The 12,963-nt window shown below is 45.3% G+C and overlaps 1 protein-coding gene across 1 annotated transcript in view; it reads right to left on the bottom strand.

The window, feature by feature from the left end:
• Positions 1-12,343: 12,343 nt before the first annotated feature.
• The window catches only part of LOC102838980 (homeobox protein Hox-B7-like), a 1,980-nt gene continuing 1,360 nt past the window's right edge, over positions 12,344-12,963 (bottom strand). Inside the window, exon 3 of the mRNA XM_006866698.1 lies at positions 12,344-12,722. Coding sequence (XP_006866760.1) covers positions 12,344-12,722 — 379 coding nt within the window. The remainder of the gene's footprint in view (positions 12,723-12,963) is intronic.

Raw genomic sequence — 12,963 nt, 5'->3', positions numbered from 1 at the left:
TTTGGATGAACTCCATAGTCCAGGGACAGATGGAGGAAGGAGATTGCTCAGAACTGGCACTTAGGGATACAGGCAGGGGGTAAAGCCAGAAAAGGGTTTAGCAGCAAGTCCCCAAGAGGAAGAGACATTTGATTGCATATTCCTGGCACCACACTCAATCACTGGAGTCCTGGTGTGGCACTGTTGGTTAATGCACTGGACTGCAAGGTCAGTTTGAAACTGCAAGGTCAGTTTGGAACCGCAAGGTCAGCGGTTCAAGCTCACCAGCTGTTCTTTGGAAACCCTATACAGGGTCTCTATGGGTTGGAACTGACTTGACAATAACAACAGTCTATCACTGACAGAGGAACATTTATCTCTGTTCATTGCAGAGTAGACAATGGAGTTCATTCTTTGGAATTCTACTTGAGGTCCTTTGGGAAGAAGAGGTGATCCCAAAGGAAAGCAACTATAGTGAGATGTGAGACCGAAAAGAATGGGTCCCAGGGCAAGATTGGCAGAGATTGGGGGGGAAATCTCCAGTGGTCCCAAGAAGACCAGCGACTGGGGTCACCATCCAAGTCCTGAGGGAACTGAGATTAGATGCTACAGATTTGAGGGGAAGGGTGAATGGAAGAATTATTTCAGACCATGGGCAGAACTTGGCTGACAAGATAGATAGCAGAAGAGTGAAAAATCTGACTCAGACTCCTGGTCATACCAAGAGAAGCAGCTTGGCTAAGGCCAGTGGAGGCCCTCTTGAGAAAGACTAAAGTTATAAGTCAAGAAAGCCAGGATCTGGGTGGAACTTGGTTGCATTGGGTAGGAGTACGTATGTATGTATCGGAACTTGAAGCCATATTCCTATAACTCTTCTCTTTTTAAAATTGTTTTAAGTGAACCTATCTCAAAGATTAGGAAGGAACTGGTATAGTTTTGATAGGTAGGAACTCTCTAAGACATTGTTGTTGTCCTAGGAAGGGATTGGAGCTCATTCTTCACCCTGGAGCCAAGATCTTGGACCACAAGCACATTGGGGCTGGGGGACTACCTGACCTGCTCTGCTTTTGCTCACTGGTCTTTCACTATCCCACCTGTATTAGATTTCAAGGGATTGAAAAGATTTTTAAGAGACTGCCCTGGGGTTCTAGAAGACCCAGAGGAGCAAATAATGGCCCTATCGAAATATGAAGGTGGAAAAGGTGACTCAGGGTGGTAAACAATAGGACCCGTTCTCTGGAAAGGTCTGATGCCTTTTTTGAGAGTTGGAGATGTGCCACTGAGGTGTGAGGCCTCTCCTTTCTGACATTTATCCACTGAGAAGCGAAGAGTACCTTCTTGGTCATAAAGTCCACATGTCAATAGGTGCCAGACAGTGAGACCTAAAGGAGGAAGACCTAAGGGACCCACCATAGCTAAAGGGAAGAGTCCTAGAACTCTGTTTTCCTGGGTCTGCCACTTCCTGTGTGGCAAGCCAAGGCCCCTGGTTTTTTCTCTGTAGAGTTTGAGAACTGGGTCAATGAAGCAAATCTCTTTTGTTTAGGCATGACTGCTGAGCAGAAAAGGGATAATTATTGTAATAAGGAACATATATCAAACACTTGTTATGTGCCAAAGTTTTAAGTATTCAACAAGTGACTTGATATATGAGCAAGCTTCAAAAAGTTCATGGAAAATTTCGATCATCTTTCAGTTTAATTTTTTCATGACTTTTTGAAACTCCCTTGTATATAAGTGTCTAGCACATAGTAGTGCTGTGTAGAAAACATTCAAATCATAAACCACGAGAAATTTACTTTTGCTATCTCTATTTTTCAAGTGAGCACAGAGGTCCAGAGAATTATCCTTACTTCCCTAAAGTCATACAACAGATAAGTGGTGGAGTCAGGATCTGAAAACAGAACTTGTTCTCCTCTTTGAAATCTCCAAGCCAAAAGAAAAGGTTCTATGCTTTTTCCTAAAACAGAGCAGTTTATTCAGCCTACAATATTAGAAAACCCAATCAGGGAGGGAGCCCTAAGAGCAGAGGCTGAGAAAGAACTTGGCTTCTGGAGATCCTGAAACCATAAAAGAACGTAAATGCCCAGTGCAAGTGTTCACAAAACGTAGGTTCCCAGGTAACATACATTCTGATTAAGTAAGTAGATCTTGGGAGGGGTCTAGAAACCTTAAAGCAAGAAACTGATGCAGACCTTCAATGAGAACGACCTCATGTAGGGAGACATCGAGTGTGTGGGTCAAAGCCAGACATTTAAATTGGGTGTGACTGCTGGTTCAAGAAATGCCCTGTGGAACCCACTGAAAACCTGGAATTGGGCGGTGGGGAGATTGTGAGATATGGGGATGTGGGTGGGCTAGAGATGAATATTGTCGGAGTTCTCTAGTAGCGGAGCCAATGCGGTTCGCTCCTGCAGAACCTCAAGGAAGCCCTGGGACGCTGGGACGCAGACTTTGTTCCGACCAGGGAAGGCTCGGAACGCTTTGCTTTCCGGAGTCGCCCATTGTGAGTACCAGGGATAGGAACAGGGAAAGTGACAGGAACAGCAGCCCAATAGTAGAGCGCCGGTTGGGACCCCGCGAGATGGGTATGGTAGGCCTCTTCGTCGTAACCCGAGTTTCCTGCCTCCAGGAGCGAAGAATGCAGAAATCGCGCCCCCTCGGGGAAGGCAGTGGAAGCGAGATAACCCGCAACCCGGAATTAGCCTTCGGGTCCGAGGTCCTGACTACCTCGGTCGCCAGGCCCGGAAAACGGCCCCCGAGAAGAACGCGAAGCCCAGCCGACCCCAGCCCAGCCGGAGAAAGAACGAACTAGGCTCGCGGAGGTGGAAGCGGGACGGCATCACATGTCTTCCCCTCCCCCGCCCGTTGCAGCCCGGGGCATCTCCCGCGCACTAGCAGCCGGCAAGACGCTTGTCCTACAGCGCCTCCTTCTGGACAAGATGCCAGACTGCAGAGCAGGGGGACTGAGCCAGCCGACGGAACCCCAGGCCTCTGGCTTTCTCCGTTACGCGGAGGTCATCCCGCATCAGAGATGGTAAACTGATCCCGGAATGTCCCCTAGGGCCGCGGAGGGCTTGGACAGTACCCTAAGGCCTCTCCCACACTTGTCCCCGCTCCAGTACGGACGACAGGCTTGCAGCCCTGAAGCGCGCATCCCCCAGGAATGAGGCGAGCCTAGCCAGAAAATGCCTCCAGTTTGTCCGTGTTTATTTATTTATGTACGTGCTGCTCTCCGCTGAGCCACCGCCCTCCCAGAGCCCTCGGATGTGTGGCGCAGCAGTAACTGGATCCGGGAATGATCGGCCTGAAGGATTGACCTAAAATTTGGCGGTTTGAACAGGAGCCAGGATCATAGGCCTTTTCCCAAAACAGAAACACCAGGCTGAAGAAAATCTATACACTTCTCCGAGTGTTAATCACATATTCCATTAAATATATTTATTACATATAAATGTATGTTTTATGTGCGTATGTTGTTGTAATTGTTAATTGTCGTGAGTGATTCCTACTCATAGCGACCCTGTATAGGATTTCCGGAGAGCAGCTAATGGGTTTGAACTGCCGACCTTGTGGTTCGCAGTCAGTGCTGATCCTACAGCGGCACTAGACGGTTTCAAAAATTTCGTGGAAAAATCCATTATCTTTTAAATACATGTTTCCAAACACTTTTTGAAGCCCCTCTCATATAATCTTCTTTCCAGGTGTTTAAATATATATATGTATATAATATAAATTGTATATTGAATTTATATGTATAAACACCTGGAAAGAAGTTTCTGTTTCCTTTGGCCACTAGTTCGTTTTCCTATTTCTAATGTATAGATTTAAAGTGTATGTGTGTGTGATGAGTCAAGATGATGGAAAGCAGCGTGGTCAAGGCGGAGATGTTTGGCTATATTTAGATGGAAGACTGGAATCAAGGAAAGATGAGTAGCAAATCCTGGGGAGAGGTTGAGGGGGCGGGGGCGGGGAGATCGGGTTATATCTTTCTGCTGAGTCCACTCGCTCCCTTCCCCCACCCATGCTTTGCTGGTTGGGTTTCAGACAGGGCTATTTCACTGCACATGCGCCAGACGCGCGGGTGACAGGGCTGTGGGGCACTGAGCTGTGTGCCGCCTGTGCAGCGGGTGGATGATACCACGTATTGCTCCTCTTAACTGCAGATGAGCCTGGACGGCCCCTTCTCAGACAGACAGTAGATAAACATACATTTCTTTTCTAGAAAAGCCTACATTAAACCGTTAATCGTCCTTTCTGATTTGCAAGCCCTGTTCTGTAGAACAAACAAAACGCCATGTTGCCAATGAACACCCTCAACAGTGTCATTTGGAACAGCTATTTTATATGTAGTGTATGGCTCCATCTGAGTCTTAATCAAGGCAGACAGCAGCAATCTATGTTCAGATTGCACAATATCTTCTTCATTCAAGGCGAACTGTAGGAGAATCCAGTCCCTGGAAAGAGGGTATAGACTCACACCATATCCAGAAAGTGGCCTTAAATCTGAATTGGACTTAAATCTGAATCTCGAGTTCCTGGTGACTTCTCCACAGCTTCCGGTGCCCCCATGCCCTGCCTGGCCGCCGCAATGCGGCAAGGCGGTAAATACCTCTAACAGCTGCCTGCCAGCCCAGGGTGAAATACTGTCTTTGTTCAGATTTCCTCTACTTCTCGGGCTCAGAAAACACAACTCTGGCGAAATATATTTATTTAGAGGAGCATCTGACGGAAAAATACGCTTGCTTTTCAGCCTTGATGCTTGATCACATTTACATTAAACGAGCTTTGCTCTTTTTCCTCCCCGTCCCCGTCCTTGCAAGCCCAGCCTACAGCCCAACCCGCTGACGCTGAGGTCGGGACACACACTCAGTTCTCTGATCTATAAACCGGGAGGTTGGGGGGCCAAGCGTGCTACGAGTGGTACTCCCCAACTTGTGTGTTTGTAGGACCCATTTTTTTTTTTTTTTCATTTCATTTCATTTGTTGTTGTTGAGTTAATAGAAACAGTTGGGGCATTTCCGGCAGTGGCAAATGCATTAACTAATCTCCACAAGGACTAAGTGGCCAGAGTTCAAATGTGATTTTCGGATTATTTATTTCCTTAGATGTAATTAACCATTTCGTTCCAATAAACTCTTAACGCTACCACTGATTTACAAAAAGCCCTCAGTCCTCCATATCTGCCCATGACATCACTCACCGATGGGCACCCTGACCGCAGCCCGCCTAGGTTCTCGGCCTCTGAGGTGCTTGGTCACCAAACCCAGGGGAAAAAGGACTCAAGCCCTAGACGCTAAATCTTGACCATCAGAACCACAACTCCCCTCTTTTCTGTCTGGGGACTCCCAAATTGCTGAAGGAGGGCCTACCAGCCCAGGCTGACCAGGGGCCTGGTTTACACAAGAGAACGCTTTTTAACCGAAATCAAAGAATGATCTCAACGCCATTGCACCTCAATTGAGTAAGCTACTAGATATACACTCCAAATAAAAGATATCACTCAGTTTCTTGATTGTGAATGGTCAAAATTAGTCATCCACGACAATTCCGCAGAGGTCAGCTAGCTACAAATTGGCCCTCCATTTTGAAACGAGCGTGATTGCATCGTTAACGACCAAAAATACTTTTCTATGAGAAAATCGCTTATTACTCGTTTGCAACCCACACCTTTACAATGGAAAATTTCGGGAAACAATAAGGTCGGAGACGCTAGGTTTACCGCTGGATACTTTGGGGATGGTATTCTGATGCGCAGGTCAGCTCCTTGCGCAATGCGGCAGATTGTCCAAAGGTTTTAATATTTCATATAGTGTTCACCAGGGAATAGGCCATAGAATTTGCGAATTGCATCCTCAAGTGTCTTTGAAAACCAGTATAAGAAAAAATTCTTTTTTCTGAATAAGGTTTTCTTGAAGCATAATGTTTTGGTTCAGTAATTTTGAAATAAAGGGAAAATATATACAACTATATATTTAGTTGTAGGCAAAAAAAAAAAAAAAAAAACCCTGACAATACAGTTAGAGAGCAAAATATCTTTTCTTTTTCTACTCAGACAAATAAGAAACACACGCGATGTTTGAACTTGGGATGCTTCGCATTTCTGAAATATCTATTGTCTTTTTTGTGTTGTTTCCCCCAAGACCTGCACCAGATTTGCTGATATTATTACCTTCCCCCAAAACATGCATCCGTTTTGTTACACAGAATAATTCAAGTTCAACTAATGTAATGCCAGACGCAGTAGGAACCTTTCTTGCATTATTACAAAAACTCTTTAAGAACTAAAGAAACAGTTAAACGTATTCAAAATTCCATCTCATACACAAGGCCCAATAAACCCTAAATCCTGGAAGCTAGCCAATACTACCCACCAAAGCCTCCACTGAAAAACCAAGCACATCCTTCGAATAAAAATACGCCCCACCCCCACCCAAGTTCCAACCTTCAGAAAACACCTGTTAGCCTCTCAGGTACCTCTGACCATAGACAAACCGCAACATCATTGCTCTGCTCTTCACACTTCACGGGGCTTCTAGTAACCCCAGCAAAACTACGACATCTGACAGCTAGGAACCATCTGCACAGTCTTTCCAGGGTAGGGGTTGAGGGCCTTGAACCAGGGCAAGAAACCTTGTCTACGGTTACCCACCTCTACCTACCTCTGAGGAAAACCGGTTTCCCCCTATGACTTCTCAGCCCAGCCGGACCCACCTGGGGTCGGGGGACGCCCATTCTGGGATGGAGAGATTAAGGGGCAGAGGGCGCAGTCAGCGACCCTGGGAAGTATAGGATGGAAGTATAGGATGGTCTGCCTCACTGAGCTGCCCTTGGTGTGGGCGCGCAGGGCTCCTTGGTGGCTGGGTGCGGGGCTGGGGGCCACTCTTACCCGAGGCTGCCAAGCCAGAGGCGGAGGTCGGCCGGGACAGCTGCTGTAATCCACGAGGTGCTGCCCTGCTGCGCGCAATCTCAGCGGCAGGGACCCGCACATATTGATGATCGAGCCGCGTCCGATCGCGCGGCTGCGGGCACTCGGAGTAGGCCGTCTGCTCCGGGCAGGCGGCGGTGCCGGCGGGGGGCTTGGCGCCCGGGGTTCCTTCCAGGCTCTCCTGCCGGGCTCCCTACCGGCTCCGAGGCGGCAGCGGCGTGGCCAGGCCAGGCGCCGAGGCCGCCGCGGACCCCGCAGTCCCTCAGTCGGCGACTGGAGCCCACCTCTGCAGAGACAAAGGTTAGGAAAAGAGGGGGTGAGGCTCTGGAAAGGCAGAATGCGGGGAGAAATTCGCCTGGGAAATCAGGAAAAAGGCCGTGAAGGCGAGCGGCGCCTGCACATGACCAGCCGCAGCCAATGACGACCGCAAATAGGTCATAAAAAGGTCTATTACCAAGTTGTAAATTTTCTTCAAACAAAAAGGAATTTACTGCAATTCCTTGCGGATTTTGCACATACAGCTAGCAAGCGCCATGTTTTTTCCTCTCTTTCTCTCCCTTTCTCTCTCTCCCCCTCCCTATTTCACCCTCTCCTCCCTTCCATTTTCTCTTGCTTCTCTCACTCCTGCGTCTCTCTCTCTCTCTTTCTTTCTTTCTTACCTTCCTAAGAATTAATTTTTTTCCTTTGGCTTCATTCAAAACCTGTTCACAGTTGGTCTCTGTATCAGTAGGAAAACGAGCGTGGTGCACTGGCCAGGCACTGAAGGAGGGGACCCCGGCACCCCCCCTCTCCCCCCTCCCCTAGCCCTGCCCCCCACCGGTCACTGGGCTTCTCCTCCCCAACCCTCACAAAAAGGCCAGCTCCAGAAGGGATGTTGTGTACTTTCGGTTTTTGTCCTGCTCCACTGGAGACAAGCCAGCCCCAGTGATCCTGCGCAGAAAACCAGAGCTCTGCAGGCCAAGAAAGCTCACTCCCCCAACTCCGCCCCAACATAAATTGGGGAGCCTCCCATTTCCTGGGGTTTCTGCAGTAGGAGAGTCACCAACTAGCTCAAAACACGGAAATGGTTTTCAGTACTTGTCACCCTCTCCAGAACACCAGTGTGAGGGCCCACTGCCCTGGCCTTTATATCCTAGCAACATGCTTCAGGACAGTCTGGGTTCAGAGGAAACACAGTCTTTCTGGATTCCCTTGAATTCCTGCACTTTAAGTCCCTTCGAAGGGCAACTCTCATCTTTATGGAGTTTAATTGTAGTTCTCTCTCTCTTTGCCCTCAAAACGTTTGTCCATAGAAAAGCTTGCTCAGTGCAATGCCATAACAAAGAGAAAAGGGTAACTATTTGTGATTCCCTCAAATCAATCTAGAGAAATGGACGATTTTACGCCTCAAGGCAGGAGTCACATTCCTGTTTGATAAGAGCTGCTTTGGGTGCACCTCCTAGAAGTGGATGCCCTTGGCGGGCCTCCTGCAGTCCCCCCCATCATTAGTGCATGGGCATGACCTGCTAGGCTTCGGAACCTGCCTAAAAGAGGTAGCCCTTTCTCCCCAGTCCTTTCAAAGACACTGTCTGTGGGCTGCTAAAATGTTTGCAGTTGATGTTTGTGTGTAAATTTCCTACTATTACCATCCTCACACCCACTAAATATCTAAGTAGACATGGGCTTAAGCAGGAAGAAGTACAGCAACCTTCTGCAGCAGGCCATTTTGTAGCCTTCAGAAAAAAAAATCTGATAACCTTGAATTTTTTGATTAAAGGACTTCTGTTCTCATCTGTCTGTAAAAGTCATATTCTTTTTAGAAGCTAATGGAACCTAACTTGTGGGGAGACCCACAGCAGCAGTCAGGATCCATGGAAAGGTTTGCCTATTTCACTTGCCCATTCCCAGATTCCCAAGGATTTGGCAAACACAGGGGAGGCAAAAAATTACACACATTTGTATGTGAAATGACACCTTCTTCATTGATAAAAACAAAAAAATTTTTTAACCCACAATAGTTGTAATAACAGCAGAAAATCAGGCAAGTTGTTGAGCCCTCCCAAGCACAGGACACTTTACAGTGAAATATACATGTGGAGCTGAGCAAATAGATTGCTCAATTCTAAAATTTCCTGATAATCTATATTGTCAGTTTCCTTGGTTATCTTCTCCATTGTCTATATAAATAAAGTAAAGCTTTATATTCTCCTTTCAGGTTTGGGGAAGAAGAGTTAGACAGAGAATCTTTGCTCAGAAAGAGCGGCCATATTTGCAGTCTCCTCCTCCCCACTCAACCCATGTAGAGGTAAGGGATGCTCTGGGCTTTGTGGGACCTCACAAAATGGCAGTTCCTGAACTGATTTTTCTCGAGGAACCATTGAGACTCACACCCTCCTTTGTGTGTTTCTCACCCTTGCAAATAGAGAGCCTAAATCACTCAGAAGGCTAGGTTCTTTCATTCACTGCTAACCTTAGAGGGACTTGTTTTTCTCTAAACGGTTTACAGACCTCGGTAAGCAGACTGCAACATTCTAGTGCAGAGAAAAAAAAAAAAAAAGGCACCTGGGGTTGCAAAGCCAGTACTCCGAAGGTTTATGCAAATTTATGCAGCAAAAATGTTTGCTTGCTTGTTGGCGCAACGCTCAGACGTTTACAGATTTGAGCCAATTAGAAGGGTGTCTTGTGTGCCTGTCAATGCAGGTCTGTGTGCTTGAAACACAATAATGAGGATGAGGTGTCTAGCCATTGTAAATAAAAAGACAGTGAGTGTGTGTGATGTGTAATTCCCCGAGTTCTCTTTATTTGGAGGCAGACCTAGGCTACAAAAGGAAACATACTTACATTTATTACTGCCAGTGTCTGAACATATGTAATCTATGTATATGTATAAATTCATACTCCTGAATACATCATTTTTGCAACAGAATAATATTTTTCTACATGAACTAGGATTTTAGGTGCACTGGGAATCACAAAGGATGATACCTTCAGAGCACCACAGAATTCCAGGAAAATAAGGACATTTTAATTTCCTATTCCTTCCTTGGAGTCCTGATGTGACACTGGACTGCTAGCCACAAAGTTGGTGGTTCAAACCCACGAGCGACTCCTTGAAAACCCTCCATATGTAGTTTACATATAGGAAACCGACTCAATAGCACTTACAACGCTTTCCTTAATTTTATACCTGCCCATGTACCAGATGCCTCATCTGTACAATCTTGCCATAGTCAGTCCTTCTAAAAGTTACATCTGAGGAGCATCCTTAAGTGAGAGACAGCTACAGTTTTGCTAATAGGAAGAGAAGCCCCCTAAATCTGAGGCATCTGGGGCTTAGCTACTATTTGCCTGTGAACAGTTTACAGCTGAGGCTCTTGGCGGAGGTGGCTCTTGGCCCGGGTGGGGAGGTGGGGAGCTTGACATTCATGCTTTGTACCAGTCAGAGCAGAATTTCAGGCAGCGCACAGAGCAAAACATTCCCAAACCCAGCATATGCATTTGCAGCTGTTTCCTCTTGTGTAAATGTTTAAGCCTCAGGCCACCTGTGATTTAAAATGGCCTTTCCTGGTTCAGGTTGGTGAAAGGCACAGTCACAGACTTTTCTCTGGATGGAAAGTTGGCATTTTCTTTTTCAATGCCAACATTTCACAGTCCCTGAAGCGGCAAAGAGCCGGCAACACCATAGAGTGGGGAGGTGGAGGACCCAGATCTACAGTTAAAGGATTCTATTTTCTTGTCAATAAAAGTCACTTTGGAACTAAATACGTGCTTCTGAAAAATAAACATGCTAGAAAAGCAGTTGAGCCCTTCCCTGGTTACCTAATAAAGGTACTTTCCCTTTTGTGGGAGAGAACTGTTAACCTGAATTTCTTCACTTTTTTCCTTCTCTCTTCTTCTTCCCTTCCCCCATAAAATGGCAGCTGCAGAAGCAGGCTTGAGTAGAAAATGGATATCTTGTTAATAACAGATTCCAAACCCCAGCCTCAGTGGATAAAGTTCTGTTGTAACCTGGATTCTGGGCTGTCTGTCCCCCACTGGGCCGACAATTTGAGAATTTGAGTCCTTTTTTGAAGTTCAGTTATTTTAACCGCATTATTTAGAGCGAATAGATCCACTGATAGTTCAGCCCTTTTTGGAATTAGACCACCACCACCACCACAAACACACACACAAAACCTCCACAAGCAGCATTAAAACAAAACATGGGAAGCTCGTAACCCTGATCCCACCTTATTAAAGCCCTGGAGATTGTTAGTAATTTGGGAAAGGGTTTTTTGCGGTGCTCAAAGACACTGGCTCTAGAAAGAGATTCTTCATTTATTTATTAAGGAGCTCGATATGTTTTGGAGCGGTTGTTTACACTCGAATTTTTCTGCATTTGCTCTCAGGACTTGTTTCAAATGAGTGAAGCCATCGCTTTCCTGGAGTACAGCAGAGGACGTACCAACCGACATCTGAGATGCACACAGCAAGTTGGCTCAAAATGGGCATGTGAACAGAGCGCAAAGAATACAAATAATTATGACACCTACTCAAAAAAACAACAAGGAAATCACAGACCTAGCGAATGCAGGCGATTACAAGCAGGCTTCAAAATGAAAGTAGAAGACAAGTTAAAAAACAAGTGTTCCACAAGGCAACTGGCCAGAGTGAAAAGCTAATAAGTGAAAAATGTTACAATTGGCTTTTCAAGTATTCATTCATTCTAGATGATTTAATTGCCATAATTTATATGGATCATAGAAATGATTAAATGTCAACTCTGACATTGTCCTGAAATTTTTGTCACAGACCCAACACAGTTTCCCAAAGTTTCAGGAGGCGGTCGAGCCAGGACTACACATTACTCTTCAGCAACATGTGCTTTTTGGAATATTTGGCCCAGACTTTATCCCCGAGATACATTTACAAAATGCTCAAATAAACCTTTTAGAGTAAATAAAAGACAATCAAATCATTAATTAAAAAAGAAAAAAAGAAATACATAAATAATACATATTAATCAATTAATATAAAGTAAATATTCTGCAGGCATAATTAAAAAATTAATAGATTTCTTTTAATTTACTCACCATATGGAAAATATTTTAACTGTTCAATTGCACTTGTTTGATTAATAAAGCATTTTCTATTCAATTATTTAGTGCTATTCATTAGGAAGTTTACGTTGTCAAGGCAAATCACCAGCTCAAACATTTAAAACTATCATTATAAAAATATAGCTACAAGGTCAGTATCAAATGACTCTTGCACAGGACAGCGCAAGGGCTGCTTTTATGCAGTACTAGGAACTTTTTTAATACCCCAATCCCAGTCAAAGTACAGAAACCTCAAGAGCAGTGACATGAAGGTAGCTTGAAACACAAGTAAGGTCCTTTTCCAACAAAGAGAAGAGGTGGTGTCCACCAGTGTGTGATGAACATTAGTTTTAACAGTCTGGTAAAAATTTAACGGTGTAAGTTAATTTGTCGGGTCTTCGGCTCCGTCTTCCTCCAGTTCTTGGGCTTCCTTTTTGGTTTCCCCATCCTTTGCCTCCTGCCGAGAAACTGGAAATTTGTCCTTGTTGTTCTCCTTTTTCCATTTCATTCTCCTGTTCTGGAACCAGATTTTTACCTGCCTCTCAGTGAGAGCTAGGGCGTGGGAAACCTCAATTCTTCTCTTCCTGGTCAGATAAGGGTTAAAAAGGAATTCCTTTTCCAGCTCTAGGGTTTGGAAACGACTGTAGGTTTGTCTTCCTCTTCTTCTACCAGGAGCTGCTGAATAAAACAAACAAGGGAAAATAAACGTTTCAAAAATGTAATCGTTCCTCTGCAGGCTGCCGAAGGTTTCTGGAATTGGTCTAAGGGGTAAAACATACACAGCTCCCTTTAGGTCTGATCTATATACAGTGTGCCGGCAAGAGTGGTAGAGATGTTCACAATTATTCTGTCCCCATCATCTTTACACGGTTTCTACCTTTAAAACAAAAAAACCTGTATTACTTTATAAGTAATACATAATACTGTGACTACCCAAGAAGGAAAAAGAGAGAGAGAAAGGAGAGTTTTAAAGTAGGAATGTGAGATGAAAGCAAATTTCTC

Source organism: Chrysochloris asiatica, unplaced genomic scaffold (assembly GCF_000296735.1).
Source record: "Chrysochloris asiatica unplaced genomic scaffold, ChrAsi1.0 scaffold00094, whole genome shotgun sequence".
Lineage (NCBI taxonomy): Eukaryota > Metazoa > Chordata > Mammalia > Afrosoricida > Chrysochloridae > Chrysochloris > Chrysochloris asiatica.
The sequence above is the reverse complement of the archived record's forward strand: the minus strand, read 5'-3'. Positions and strand labels throughout refer to the sequence as shown.